The following is a 12028-nucleotide window of genomic DNA, read 5'->3' on the forward strand; positions in this document are numbered from 1 at the left end:
TTTCTAGATTTTTGGCAGCTAAATGTGGCTTTATGGCTATGTCCTGAACAGTGGCTGTGTATGGAAGTGATACATTCAGCTCCTAGATCAAGTTTTTAAAGGAGAGGAGTAGACTCCTTCTTCCTAATTGTCCTTTTCTGCAGGTTGAACGAGGATGTGACATTAAGCCACTTTTCTTTAGTCATGCAGTGAGGGTAACACACTAAGGGTGGCAGAGTGAAAAGATGGAAGGAGCCTGGGTTTCCTATACTCTCAAGACATTTTTTTTATCTTTAAATTCTTTATTAGTTAAGGAATTACAAATGTGTCCTCATTCCCCCCCCCCATTAACCCTCATCCTCCCCGCCCCCCCCCCCCAACTCATGTTCTCATCCCCCTGTTGTCCATGTCCATTGGTTTGGCTTATATGCATGCATACAAGTCCTTTGGTTGATCTCTTCCCCTTACCCCCGCCCTCCCCTACTTCTCAAGACATTTTATTACTCCTGGTTCTTCAGTATGAAAAAGAAACTACAATTTTAAGGCCACACATTTTTTTTCCTCTCTTGTGTCATAGCAACTTGATCTGCATCTTCATTAAGACAGTAAGTGTGTAGATTTGGTGAGACAGAGCTGCAGTCTGATAGTTCCTATTTTCTCTAAGAAGTTGGAGATCTGGTTACACTGAGTTGGGTGTGTGTCTGTGTGTATGAGTGGATAGTATTGAAATTTTAGGAGTCAAGATAGTTTGAAACACTGCATATAATGGGAAAGGGAAAGTGGAGACCAGAGGAATGTAGTAAGATATGTATGCAATTAGGAAAGTGTTAAGGACCCACTGAAGAGTTATAAACCAAGAATTTCTAGTGGTAGCAGTTTCTCCAACACAGCTCAGATGGTTGGATGCAAGCATGGAGAATGCTGATGGTTCAGTTCATGCAAAGTTGAGATTTCACTGGGTGGATGGGATGGGAAAACAAAGGCACAAGGATGAAATAATGGGCCATGAAATCTCAGCTGAACGTGGAGAAGAAACTATGAGGTAGTTGACAAAGTCTAACGCGAGTAATAAGTAGGCTCCAGAAGGGTTGGAGTTACCAGCATCGGGAAAGGGAAGAGTGGACATCTGAATGTCAAGGAGCAGGGATCTACTGGGAGTGAAGAAGCAGCATCAGTGAGTGCAGAGGACGCCAAAGCTATGTACATGGGCTGTGAGGGGATCAGAAGCCACCCCGTTCTGCACCATCCTTATAGGATTGCTGGTTTTAGTTAACACAGGAGTTGGGAGAGTGTTTAAAGAAGTTGAAGATATAAGAGTTTGCTGATATTGGAAAATAAGTTTCAGAGGATGAATAAACTCTTCTGAAAAGCTTTTTAAAAAAATCCTCACCCAAGGATTGAGAGAGAGAGAGAGAGAGAGAGAGAGAGAGAGAGAGAGACAGAGAGAGAGAAACTTCGATGGGTGGCCTCCTGAAGTGCCCTGACCAGGATCAAACCTGCAACCAAGACCCTTCAGTACATGGAATGACACTCCAACCAACTAAACCACACTGGCCAGCACTGAAAAGCTTTTCTTAACCACACAAGTCTGGGTTAGGTGCCTCTCCTGTGTACGTCTGTAACACTTGTGCCTCTCATGATGGTAATTCTTACAATTGTAAGTCTTATACTTGCCCTTTTGCTGTTTGTATTTCAAGGATCTGCTTCTGGTCTTTTCTCCTACAGATTCTCAACCCACTCTCCATACTACTCTCATTACTTATTCTCTACCTTTTCTTTATGCTCAAGGAACCTTGAATTGTTTGTAGTTTCATGGTGCATTCCATATTGCTCATCACCCTGGTACCTCTTTTACATTCACCCCTCTAACTAAAAGCAATTGGGTGATGGGAGGTGAGGGCCAGGAGATGGAGGACATAGATGGTTTCAAGAAGATGGTTTGTGAAGAGGGGAAAAACCTCCAAGTAACAGGTACAGTGGAGAAAGGGGACAGACCATGAGCAGAGGAGGGAATGAAAATGGAGTGCTGAGAGGGTCGGAACTCATTTCTCAAAATCAGGAATCCCATCTATGCCAAGGATTAAGCCAGCATTCATAGAGTGAGGGACTGCTCCGACCAGGAAATGGGGACTTCAGATCAGAGTAAGGAGGGAACTGCAAAATCAGTGTGGGTAGCCAGAGGAGAGAGACCTGGACCCTTGTCCCAGAACAAGTCGGACACCTGAGATCAAGGGAGAACGTTCAAGGTGTCCTGAAGCAGGGCCAGGCTCAGTCCTGAAGGACACCGCCTCTCTGACTCAAGCCTGGACCTGCCAAGGTTGTCAGGTTTTTTTTGTCGTTTTGTTCTCTCTCTCTCTCTCTCTCTCTCTCTCTCTCATTTTGGAGGGGGGGGGGGGAGGGTGCCGGCCCACCTAGCTTGACTCTTGTAGGTAGAACAATTTACCTTTTCCTTGAGGAAGTTCAATAACCTAGCTACTGCCCTACTGGCCAAGTGTGGGCACACAGTCCTTCTTTCAATATTCTGTATCACAACTGAGATAAGAGGGGAACATTTAAACAACACCAGTAAGTGTTGAGCAGAAACAACTAAAGAGACGAGAATAGAGTGCCCAATGCACAGCCAGAATAAACCTGCTTATTCTCGGTAGCTTGCAGGTCCACAAAATAGCATTTTACTCAAGAAACCCAGTGCTAATACACACAGTGGTGTGAAGGTCACAGAACAGGTTCTGCTTCCAGCTCTCCTGGCTCTCTCTCTCTTTCTCTCTCTCTCTCTCTCTCTCTCTCTCTCTCTCTCTCTCTCTCTCTCTCTCTCTCTCACAGCTGGGATCCAATCTCCGAGAGAAACCAAGCCACAGTTTAGTCCTTGGGGTGCCCACGCCCCAAGGCTCAGCCCTTCTCTCTGTGGCTGACTAAGCTGCCTTCTCTCCACATCGTTCAAGGTCTTCTTCTCTCTGCATTTCTGTGATGTGCAGACAATTCTTCTGTGCTGAGCTCTTGCCCACACACTCGCTGCCCACATAGGAGGCCCTTCTCTTGGGATAATTAAACAAAGAAGGAGCAGGCTGAGAAGACAGACCGGCTGGAGCCAGAGCAAGCAGAGATGTTGGGCAAAGGGAAAAAACTGGATGATAGGACAGGCTTTCTGGAGCATGGGGCTTGTGCTGGGGAAAGCAGAGGCAACACTGGAACTGGCTCCAATTGGATGGGTACACTTGGTTTCAGACATAAACTCCCACAGGTAGGCCAAGAGGGGCCTGGATCTACCAGCTCAGGGCCTCATTTGAGGGCTACTAAAGCCATTCGAAGGCTTACTCAGGAAGTCACCCAGAGGGGACGTCCATGAACACATCCCTGCCATTAGCTGGTGGGGCTCCATGAGACCCTTTGGTGAACAGCAAGGCTAAGGACAAGAGGCCAAGGTACTGAAACTGGAAAGGCAATGCCAGACACAGAGAGGCCCCATGCCTTCTGGGTGAAAAGCGCTAAGATTTTTCAAGTCCTGAGTGCTCCAGGCCATTAGATGGTGCCGCCCCCAACAGGACTGCCTCAGGCTCTGATTTGCCACAACTTCCTCTGAAATGTCTCTCAGTACCATTGCTGAATTTTAACTTTCTTTAAAAATCTCTCCTCCTCCCTTCCACTTTCTTTAAAAATGAATGGAAAAATATCCTTGGGTGAGGATTTAAAAAAAAAAAATCTGAACAAGGGGTTTCATAAACAGTAGATCTTGTCCTTAAGGTTCCAAACCCCGACCTTGGTCCTTAAGGTTTCATTTCTCCTAGGGTAATTATTCCAACTTTCCTGAGGCCTGGGAATTATCCCGAGGAAGAAGAGAAGGGGAACCCTTGCGCCCTCTGCTGGTTATGTCTGGTGAGGCCAGAACAGCCCAGAGGCCCAGGGTCTAGCAAGGCCAGGCAACCTGTGCCCCAAGGCCCTCAAAGGCGCAACTGCTGCTAGAGGGATAGGAATAATGGTTACAGCTACTGTTCGTTATTAAGCAATCGCTATCTACCAAGCACTTTTAAGCAATATACATTCATTATCTTATTTACATTTTATTTCTCCAAGCTTTTCTTTCAACAACACTGAAAGATTTTGAAGGAGGCTGAGAATCCCCCAGCTAGTGATATTTCAAAACAAAAAGCTGATTCTCATGGGCTCCAAGCTCTTTCCTATCTGTTGTGCTTTTAGGCCAGCCTATTGTTCGCCCTGACTTGGGCCATGACTCTGACCCCAGCTTGACTATTCATCTCTGATCCAAGCCTCAAGCCAAACCCTAGGTTCAGCCCCAAGCTAGAATCTATCCACCCTGCCCCCTGCTCCTGGCTCCTAGTGTTTGCACCAGGTCTCCCTCTGAATCTGATTTCCTCTAACCCTGATACTTTATTTTCATCTGTCTTAGAGGAGGCTAGCAGCCAAACCCTTAGAAAGAAAAGGATGAAGGGGGGAGGGCTGAAGAAGCATCTGTGGGGGAGTAGCTAATTAGGAACAGTGAAGAGGAGTGCACAGCCCAATTCTTAGCGAGGCTGAGGTGTCCTGAGGGTTGTGACCCAAGGAGGAAAGTGGGTGAGATTCAGGTCCTGTAGGAGGGAGAAGAGCTAAATCCAAAGCAGCTGGGCTCTCAGTAGGAGGCTCCTTGGACAGCTCTTGACACCTCTGTAGGATTCTAGCACTGACTCCTGCCCTCCTCCCACAGCTGCATGCCTGCAGTCAGAAGAGCAGGGATTGGCAGCTTTTCTCTAGAGCAGTGGGTGGTCCCTTGTCTTTGGCTCTATCCCTGAGATCACACTTCAGCACTTTGGGCAGGCTAGCTGGTGATTCACAAGCTTTACTCTGCTTGACTGGCTCCTTCTCCCTGGTTACCACCAGTTAGTGTCTCTAACAGTCATTCCAAAAAAAAAAAAAAAAGAGGCAGCTTGCCTGGCCTCAAGCTGAGGTGATCCTCTCCTTATCTACCTAAAAGAAACAGTAAGGCAGACCTAGGTTTCATTTCATCGCATTTAAGTTTCCTGTGATATTGGACAAGGTATTTAATCTCCCAGAGCTGCGGTTTCATTTCAAAATGGAGTAATAATAGCATCTTTCTCATAGAGTTGTAAGGATTAAATGAGACAATGCACTTAGCCCAGGACCCGGCATAAGATGGCTTGACAATAAATTGGATCTAATATTTTTAGTTGCTCTATGGGTTTCAGTTTTCAGATCTAGAAAAAGAAGCATAATAATAATTTAAATTTCCTAATATTTTTCTAAGAATCAAATGAAATGTATGTACACATAGCAGTTATGAGTGATTTCGTAATTGTGTAAAATTTGGGTCATTTTCTTGATTCTCTAAAGCAGTGGTTCTCAACCTTGGCTGCACATTAGAATCACCTGGGAATCTTTTTAAAATCCTGATTTCTGGGCCTCATCCTCCGGAAATTCTGTTTCTTTGTTACTAATGTTGTGGCCCCACCCCATAACAAAGAAACAGAATTTCCGGAGGATGAGGCCCAGAAATCAGGATTTTAAAAAGATTCCCAGGTGATTCTAATGTGCAGCCAAGGTTGAGAACCGCTGCTCTAAATCAACAATTCTCATCTAAGCTTTTAAACACCAATTTATGGAAGATTTCATCTCAGTTGTGTTTTGGGGCTTTCTTTCCACCCTCTTTCCTCTCCAACTTAGTGTCTTGCAAAAGTTTCTGGGGATTTTATATCGGCTAGAATATTTGGAGGGTTCTGGCCTTCAGAACATGGGGGATATGCTGCTAAGCACCTATTCAAGCTGGCTCTCCACCTAGGGGGTGCTGCTTTGAGGCCCCGTGCCAGCCAGGCCATAGTGATCTCTCTCCGGTTTCCAAAGACACAATTCTCAGTGTTCCTTATCCTGGGACCCCTGGGGAAGTGGGGTCCAGGCTGCTTTCCTTCCCAGAAACCCTGTGATAGGTCGAATTTTGGCTTATTCTTGTGATTAGGGCAAAAGGGACTTTGCAGATATAATTAAGGTTAACTCCTGGCTTTAAGATCAGGATATTATCCTGGATTATCTGGGTGGAGCTATCACATGAGCCCTAAAAAGCAGAGCGCTTTCTCAGCTTTGTCATAGGAGGGGGAGTAAGAGATTTGGAAAATGAGAAAGATTTAGGGGCTATTATTTCAAGGAAATCAAAGACCTCGACTCATCAGGTATTCCAGCCCCTTTGAATCCAACCCACCAGCTATAACACAGCTCATGCCCCTCACTGCTGTGACTCAGAATTCAGAGAGAGGTCATCTGGCCCACTCCGTAAGTGTTTAGTGAGAAGGCACGGACTTTATTGAAGTGCAACTTGCAAGGTACACCTGTGACGGGGGGCATTTAAAGGATATCTTGGAACAAGAGGGCTCTGGGTGTGCTTTTGTGTATTTACAAGTGTGTGGAGGGCTATTGTGTGTCTACTGGTGTATGACTCTCAGTATATCTGTGTTTATGAGGTGCATGACTGAATGTGCATATATCATGTAGGTATAAGGCATATCTATGTTTGTGAGCAAGCATGTGTGCTCTGAGAATGGAAATTCTAGAGCATTTTATATGGAATGAACATTCTTGGGGCCAATGTATGTACTAGTATGTGCAATTGTGGTGTGTGTGTATGTGTGTGTGCATGCGCGCACGTGTGTGCGCACATTTGTGAGTGGGGAATGAATGTGTGCTACACTCCTACATCTCCAGGTGGGCATCTGCAGACCCAATTCACTCCCATCTCTGGAACCTAGCAGACAGGATGGCAGAGTTCCTGCAGGGAGGCTGTCCTATAATTCTGGATTCCTAGGGATAGGAATGGGGTCACTCTGAGCCTGGGGGTCCTTCCTGGCTGGCCCTGCCCTCCTCATCCTTGGAAGTTCCCTCCCCAGACTCGCCTTCGTCATCGGCCTCAGCCAGTTCCTCAGGCATTGGCCACTCCTGAGTCTGCCACTCCAGCCGTTCAATGCGATAAGCAATTTTGAGTGCACTGGACTCCAGCTCAGCCAGGAGACGAGCAAACTTGGTCTGTAGATCATCCAGTTGTTGGTCGAGGCCGCGTAGCCGGGACTCTGTGGCCTCCTGTAGGGCAATCTCAGCTGCCTCAGCATTTATGTCCAACTTGTTCATTTTGAGAAGGATCTCACGGCCCTTTTCCTCCATGACGGTCTGGGCCTGTGGATACTCGCTCAGCACTTCCCTCAGGTCTTCTTTGCTCAGGCAAAACAGGTCCGAATAACCTAGACTCTTGATGTTGGCTGTGCGGCGGTTCCCAGACATATTCCCTGTGGCACATGGGCAGACAGATGGGAGGAAAAGTAGTCAGGGTGGGTGTGAGTGGGCATTTCACTCCTGAACAAGGGACCCCTCCCCCCATATTTGTGCTTCTGAGCCTCTCTTTCTGCTTCAGTAATTTACTGGGACCAGGCCCTGTGCTGGGGAGGGAATTAGTGACCTGCCTCCAAGAAGTCACAGTCTAGAGGAGACAAACATTTAATTGGATAGTTACATAACAGTATTGCTGGTGCAGTGTGGACATATGCATGTGGTTCTGTGGGAAGACAGAGAGTCCCTAACTGTGGGGTGGAGAATTTGGGGAAGCCTGGAGTAATTGATGCCTGACTGAGGGGGCTGCAGCTAGGGAAAGGGGGGTTGGAGCAGCTACACAGAGGGAAGAACATGAGCAGAGGGATGGAGGTAGGAAAGAATTAGGTTGGAGTAGAAAACAGGAAGCAGTCCAGGGTGGCGGAAATGCAGGGTGTGAGGACAGTGGAAAGAGGAGGGGACAGCCAGGCGAGCAGTTCAGACCCTATGCTGAGAGCAATGGGAAAGTCCTGAAATATTCTAAGCAGGGGAGCTGTATGGCATCGTTAACTTTTTAGGAAGATACTGTGGGGGAAGGGCGGGTGGGAAGAAAGGGTAGGCTGAATGCTGCAAACTCTCAGAGCTAGAAGGACCCCAGAAGAGGCAAGGGGGCTACTTCTTGTTGAGCACTTGCTACATGCCGGGCACTATTCCTTTAATCCTCACAAATAACTTGTTGGGTTTTTAATGTCACCCTATTGGACAGGTGAGGCCTAAAAAAGGGAAGTGACTTATCCAAAGTCAGGTAGACAGCAGCCGACTGCATACAGGATGTGGAGCTTGAGGGGGCCCTTGGAGGACAGATGTGAGGCCTTCAGGATAACTAAAGAATGGGGTCCCCCAGTGAGACAGCATCTAGCCTCAGTCAGTGACTGTGCTCACCCCCTTTCCAGGCTGTCCCATCTCCCATGACCTCAGTGTCTACCTGTGATTAGGCAACTCCTACTGCACAGAGTGATAAGAGGAATAAATGAGCCAGTGTACAGACAGCATTTGGCCCTTGAATGGAGTTCAATAAGTTGGAATATCTCCATTTCCATTTGGCTGTGAGAAAGTTGTTCCTTGTACTGTACCCAAGTGTGTGTACTTATTACCTGTGTGACCTTGGACAAGTTCCTAAACCTCTCTGTGCTCTAATTTCCTTACTTTTATTTTTAAATTAATTTTTAGAGAGAGAAGAAGGAGAAGGGAGAGAGGAAGAGAAACACCGACTCGAGAGTGAAACATCGATTAGCTGCCTTCTGCATGCCCCCTACCAGGACTGACCCTGCAACCCAGGAGTGTGCCCTGACTTGGAATTGAACCAGCAACCTTTTGGTGCATGGGACAACCCCAACCAACTGAGCCACAGTGGCCAGGGGTCCTTACTTTTAAAATGCAGATAATGGTACCTACTTTAAGAGTTGCTGTGAGAATTTAAAGAGTTGGTATATGAGAAGCACTTTAAAAAGGGCATGTAGAATGCACACAATAAGTATTGTTATTATCATCTCTGCCACTTTCCACTGGCTCATTGATGCCTCAGGTCAACATCCACAGAGCAGGCCTACTCTCTCTTCCAAGAACTCACCCTTCTTACTGATCTTGGTTCAGCTTCTCATGTCCTGTTTCTATGTCCTGCTTCTGCCCTGAGCCCTCTAGTGATTCAGGTAAAGGCCACGTGTCCTTAATCTGTGTAGATTCTGAAGTATCATCTGGTCTCAGGACAGGTTTCTGCTGTCTCTCTCCCCACCCTCGCCCTGCCCCGCCCCAGCCCTATCTGGGAACAATGCTGGGGTGCCCACCTTTGATGTTGATGATGCTGATCTCCCCAAAGTAGAGCCCTGCACCAAGCACGGCATACTGTGTGACACCATCATCTGCCACCACGGCCAGCTGACCCTCGCGGATGATGTACATCTCTCGGCCAATGTCCCCTTTGCGGCAGACATATTCGCCTGGTGAGTAGGTCTGGGGCTGCAGCTTCAGCACCAGCTCCTCCAGCAGGCTGGCCTCGCAGTTCTGGAAGATCTGCACCCGGCTCAGAGTAGACAGGTGCACAGACACAGCCACTTCTGCCCGCAACCGCTCTGGCAAGTGCTGTAAGATGGCCACCTCATTGGTCATCTTCTTGTTGATCTGCAGGTGCTGGTACCTGGAGACAAGGGCAGCACCAGTTTCTCACCAGCATCCTATGTGCCTCCCTGCCTCCCTGCCTCCTTCCTTCAGCGCTCATCTCAACTTCAGCCAAGAGCCCAACCACGCTGAGGTTTCACAGGGGTTATGGGAATACTTGAGGGTTGGCTGATGAAATATCAAAAATCTCCTTTGTTGGTCACAGGTATGTTTTTACTTTTTCTCCCTCACCCAGGGCCTCGAAGCCTCCACCAGAAGACAATAAGACACCCTTGGCCGCCTGTCAGTTTCTACCCCATCCGCCAGTGATGTCTTGTACCAGCCAACTGAAATCCACTTCCGTCACCAAGCCCCATCTTCTCTAGAGGCGTCTGCTCTAGTTGGTGACACTTCCTCTTGTTCAGCCCACAGTGTGGACTACCGTGACATAGTCAACCATCTTGCTTTTGGCCATGCCCTGGGCGGGGGCGGTATTTCCCTTCTCCCTGAGGCCTCCTGGGGCTCTACCGGGCAGTGGCAGTTCCCATCACCTAGTGCAGAGTCTCTCTCATCAGTCTCTTACCCAGCCCCTTCCCTGAAGCCCAGATACAATTAGTGGATGATGTCCTTTCCCAAGCCCCACCCGGTGAGCTCCCCCCACCCCGATGAGTGCCATGTCCTGGCTGCCTTCCTGGCGCACCGGGCAATAAGAACCCAGACACCTGCCTCCGAGTCTATCCGGCACCCCTCCCCGGGTCCTGGCTCCCCAGCACCCTCACCAGTCAATCACGCGCCGCTCCAGCCGGCGGTTGACATGCTGCAGCTTCATGTACTTCTTCACCAGCGCGTGGTCAGGGTAGAAAGCTGCGTCGGCAGTGTTCATGTTGTAGATGACGGAGCTCATGCTGCCCATGATGGTGGCGAAACCCATGACGGCCAGCAGGAAGTCGCCGACCATGAAGAGGAACTCCTCCTCCCGCTCCGGCAGCGGGATGTCGCCTACGGTGGTCAGGATCAGCGTGGAGAAGTAAAAGCTGTAGAGGTACTGGCGCCGCAGGCGCTCAAAGCCGGGTTGCGCGGGGTCGGGGTACACCCAGGCGTCGCGCCCGAAGCCCAGGTATTGGGACAGGGCAAAGTAGAGGCAGCTGTTCCAGTGGATGACCACGAAAATGTAGAGCATCAGCTTGGCGATGCGGAAGGCATTGGGGTAAGCCGTGCGGGTCTCGGTGCGGTCAAAGGCTTCGAAGAGGCGGGGCACACGCAGAAAGCGGTTCAGCCTCAGCGTGGGTGTGTGCGGGCCCAGCCGCACGTAAGCAACGTCTGTGGGCACCAGGGAAGCCAGGTCCAAACAAAAGCTCCAGGTGCGAACATAGCGACTCGAGATCCTACCTTTGTCCACTACCAGGATGCCTTGTTCCAAGAATCCTGTTGGGAGGAAGAGAGGGAGGCGATGGGGTCAGGGGTAGGAGGGTGTCAGGTATAGGGCCGAGTCGGGCACCTGCCTGCTCCAGTGATAAGGATGAGCTTGGGCAGGCCAGGGTAGGACAGGGAGAGAGTCACAGGGCGGGAGGGCAGGTATAACCCTGCTGCAGGGTTTCCGGTATGCATAAGGATGTCCTCAAGCATGGAGGCATGTGAAAGTGCTTTCAGGAGGGTGGGAGCGGGGGGCACTTTCGTGATACTAAGGGGCTCTCTTTGGGAAGGGAACTTGAAACAAAGGGTCAGTCGTGGGACTCACTGACCCGTGTGGAAGCGCACCACGATGTCCAGTAGGTACAGCAGGTCGCTAGTGTAGTCCAGCACGAACCAGGCCACCAGGTAACCATGCTGCAAGTCGGGAAAGCAGGCTCTGTGTGGCAGAGAGAGAAGGGATTGGCTTAAGACACCCTTTGTGCCTGAGGTGGTCTCCCCAAGCCACTGAGCACTCCCCACTGGGCCCTTGTTTAGGCTCCTCCCCTCCCCCTGACCGCCCCTCTCCTGAGCCTTGCTCTTTAGCCCGTGTCTGTGCTAAAGCCCCTCCCTTAAAGTCCTGCCAAACCTGCACACGATGATGATGAGGTTATACATTACAGGGAAGACCATCGTGTTCAGCCACCAGTAGTAGTAATCCCCAGATGGGTCCAGGACAGGCAGCGTCTTCCTGTGGCAAGAGGGGAAGGCATGTTACATTTATTCATCATTCAATGTTGAGTTTGTGACTAGGGGCACCAAGAAGAATCAGGCTCCATCTAGTGAGGCAGACAGATCTGACACAAGAGACCAGGATCACTCACCTGGCCTTGGACTGGACAGGGGGGCTGGACTCTGTCGTCTTCACTTTGCTGTCCTGGCTCATGGCTCTGTGGCCTGGTGCCTGGGTGTGAGATATCCAGGGCCTCTGCTGGCAGGCTGCTTCCGGAGGTGCAGACTAGTGCCTGCCTGCCTGGAAGAGGCAGCCCTTAGTCTCCAGCTGTGACTTCTCTGTCTTTGGTTTCTGAAGCTCTTAGCAACACAACCAGGGCCAGCTCTACTGGAGGGGTGGAGGCAGTGTGGCTCCAGCACCCCGCCCTGTCTCCCAGGTCCTGGGTTTACACCTGCCCAGCTAAACATCTCTAATGAG

General features: G+C 49.5%; 1 protein-coding gene across 1 annotated transcript; it reads right to left on the reverse strand.

Moving 5' to 3' along the window:
* Positions 1-6795: 6795 nt before the first annotated feature.
* Positions 6796-11764, reverse strand: CNGA4 (cyclic nucleotide gated channel subunit alpha 4; the record flags this gene model as incomplete). The annotated part of the gene is made up of 6 exons (XM_081098391.1): positions 6796-7256; positions 9120-9469; positions 10209-10854; positions 11172-11278; positions 11468-11569; positions 11703-11764. 6 exons carry the CDS (start codon positions 11762-11764, stop codon positions 6796-6798), a joined length of 1728 nt encoding a protein of 575 aa, XP_080954517.1.
* Positions 11765-12028: the final 264 nt, after the last annotated feature.

Source organism: Myotis nattereri (genome assembly GCF_964212035.1).
Source record: "Myotis nattereri genome assembly, chromosome: 9".
Lineage (NCBI taxonomy): Eukaryota > Metazoa > Chordata > Mammalia > Chiroptera > Vespertilionidae > Myotis > Myotis nattereri.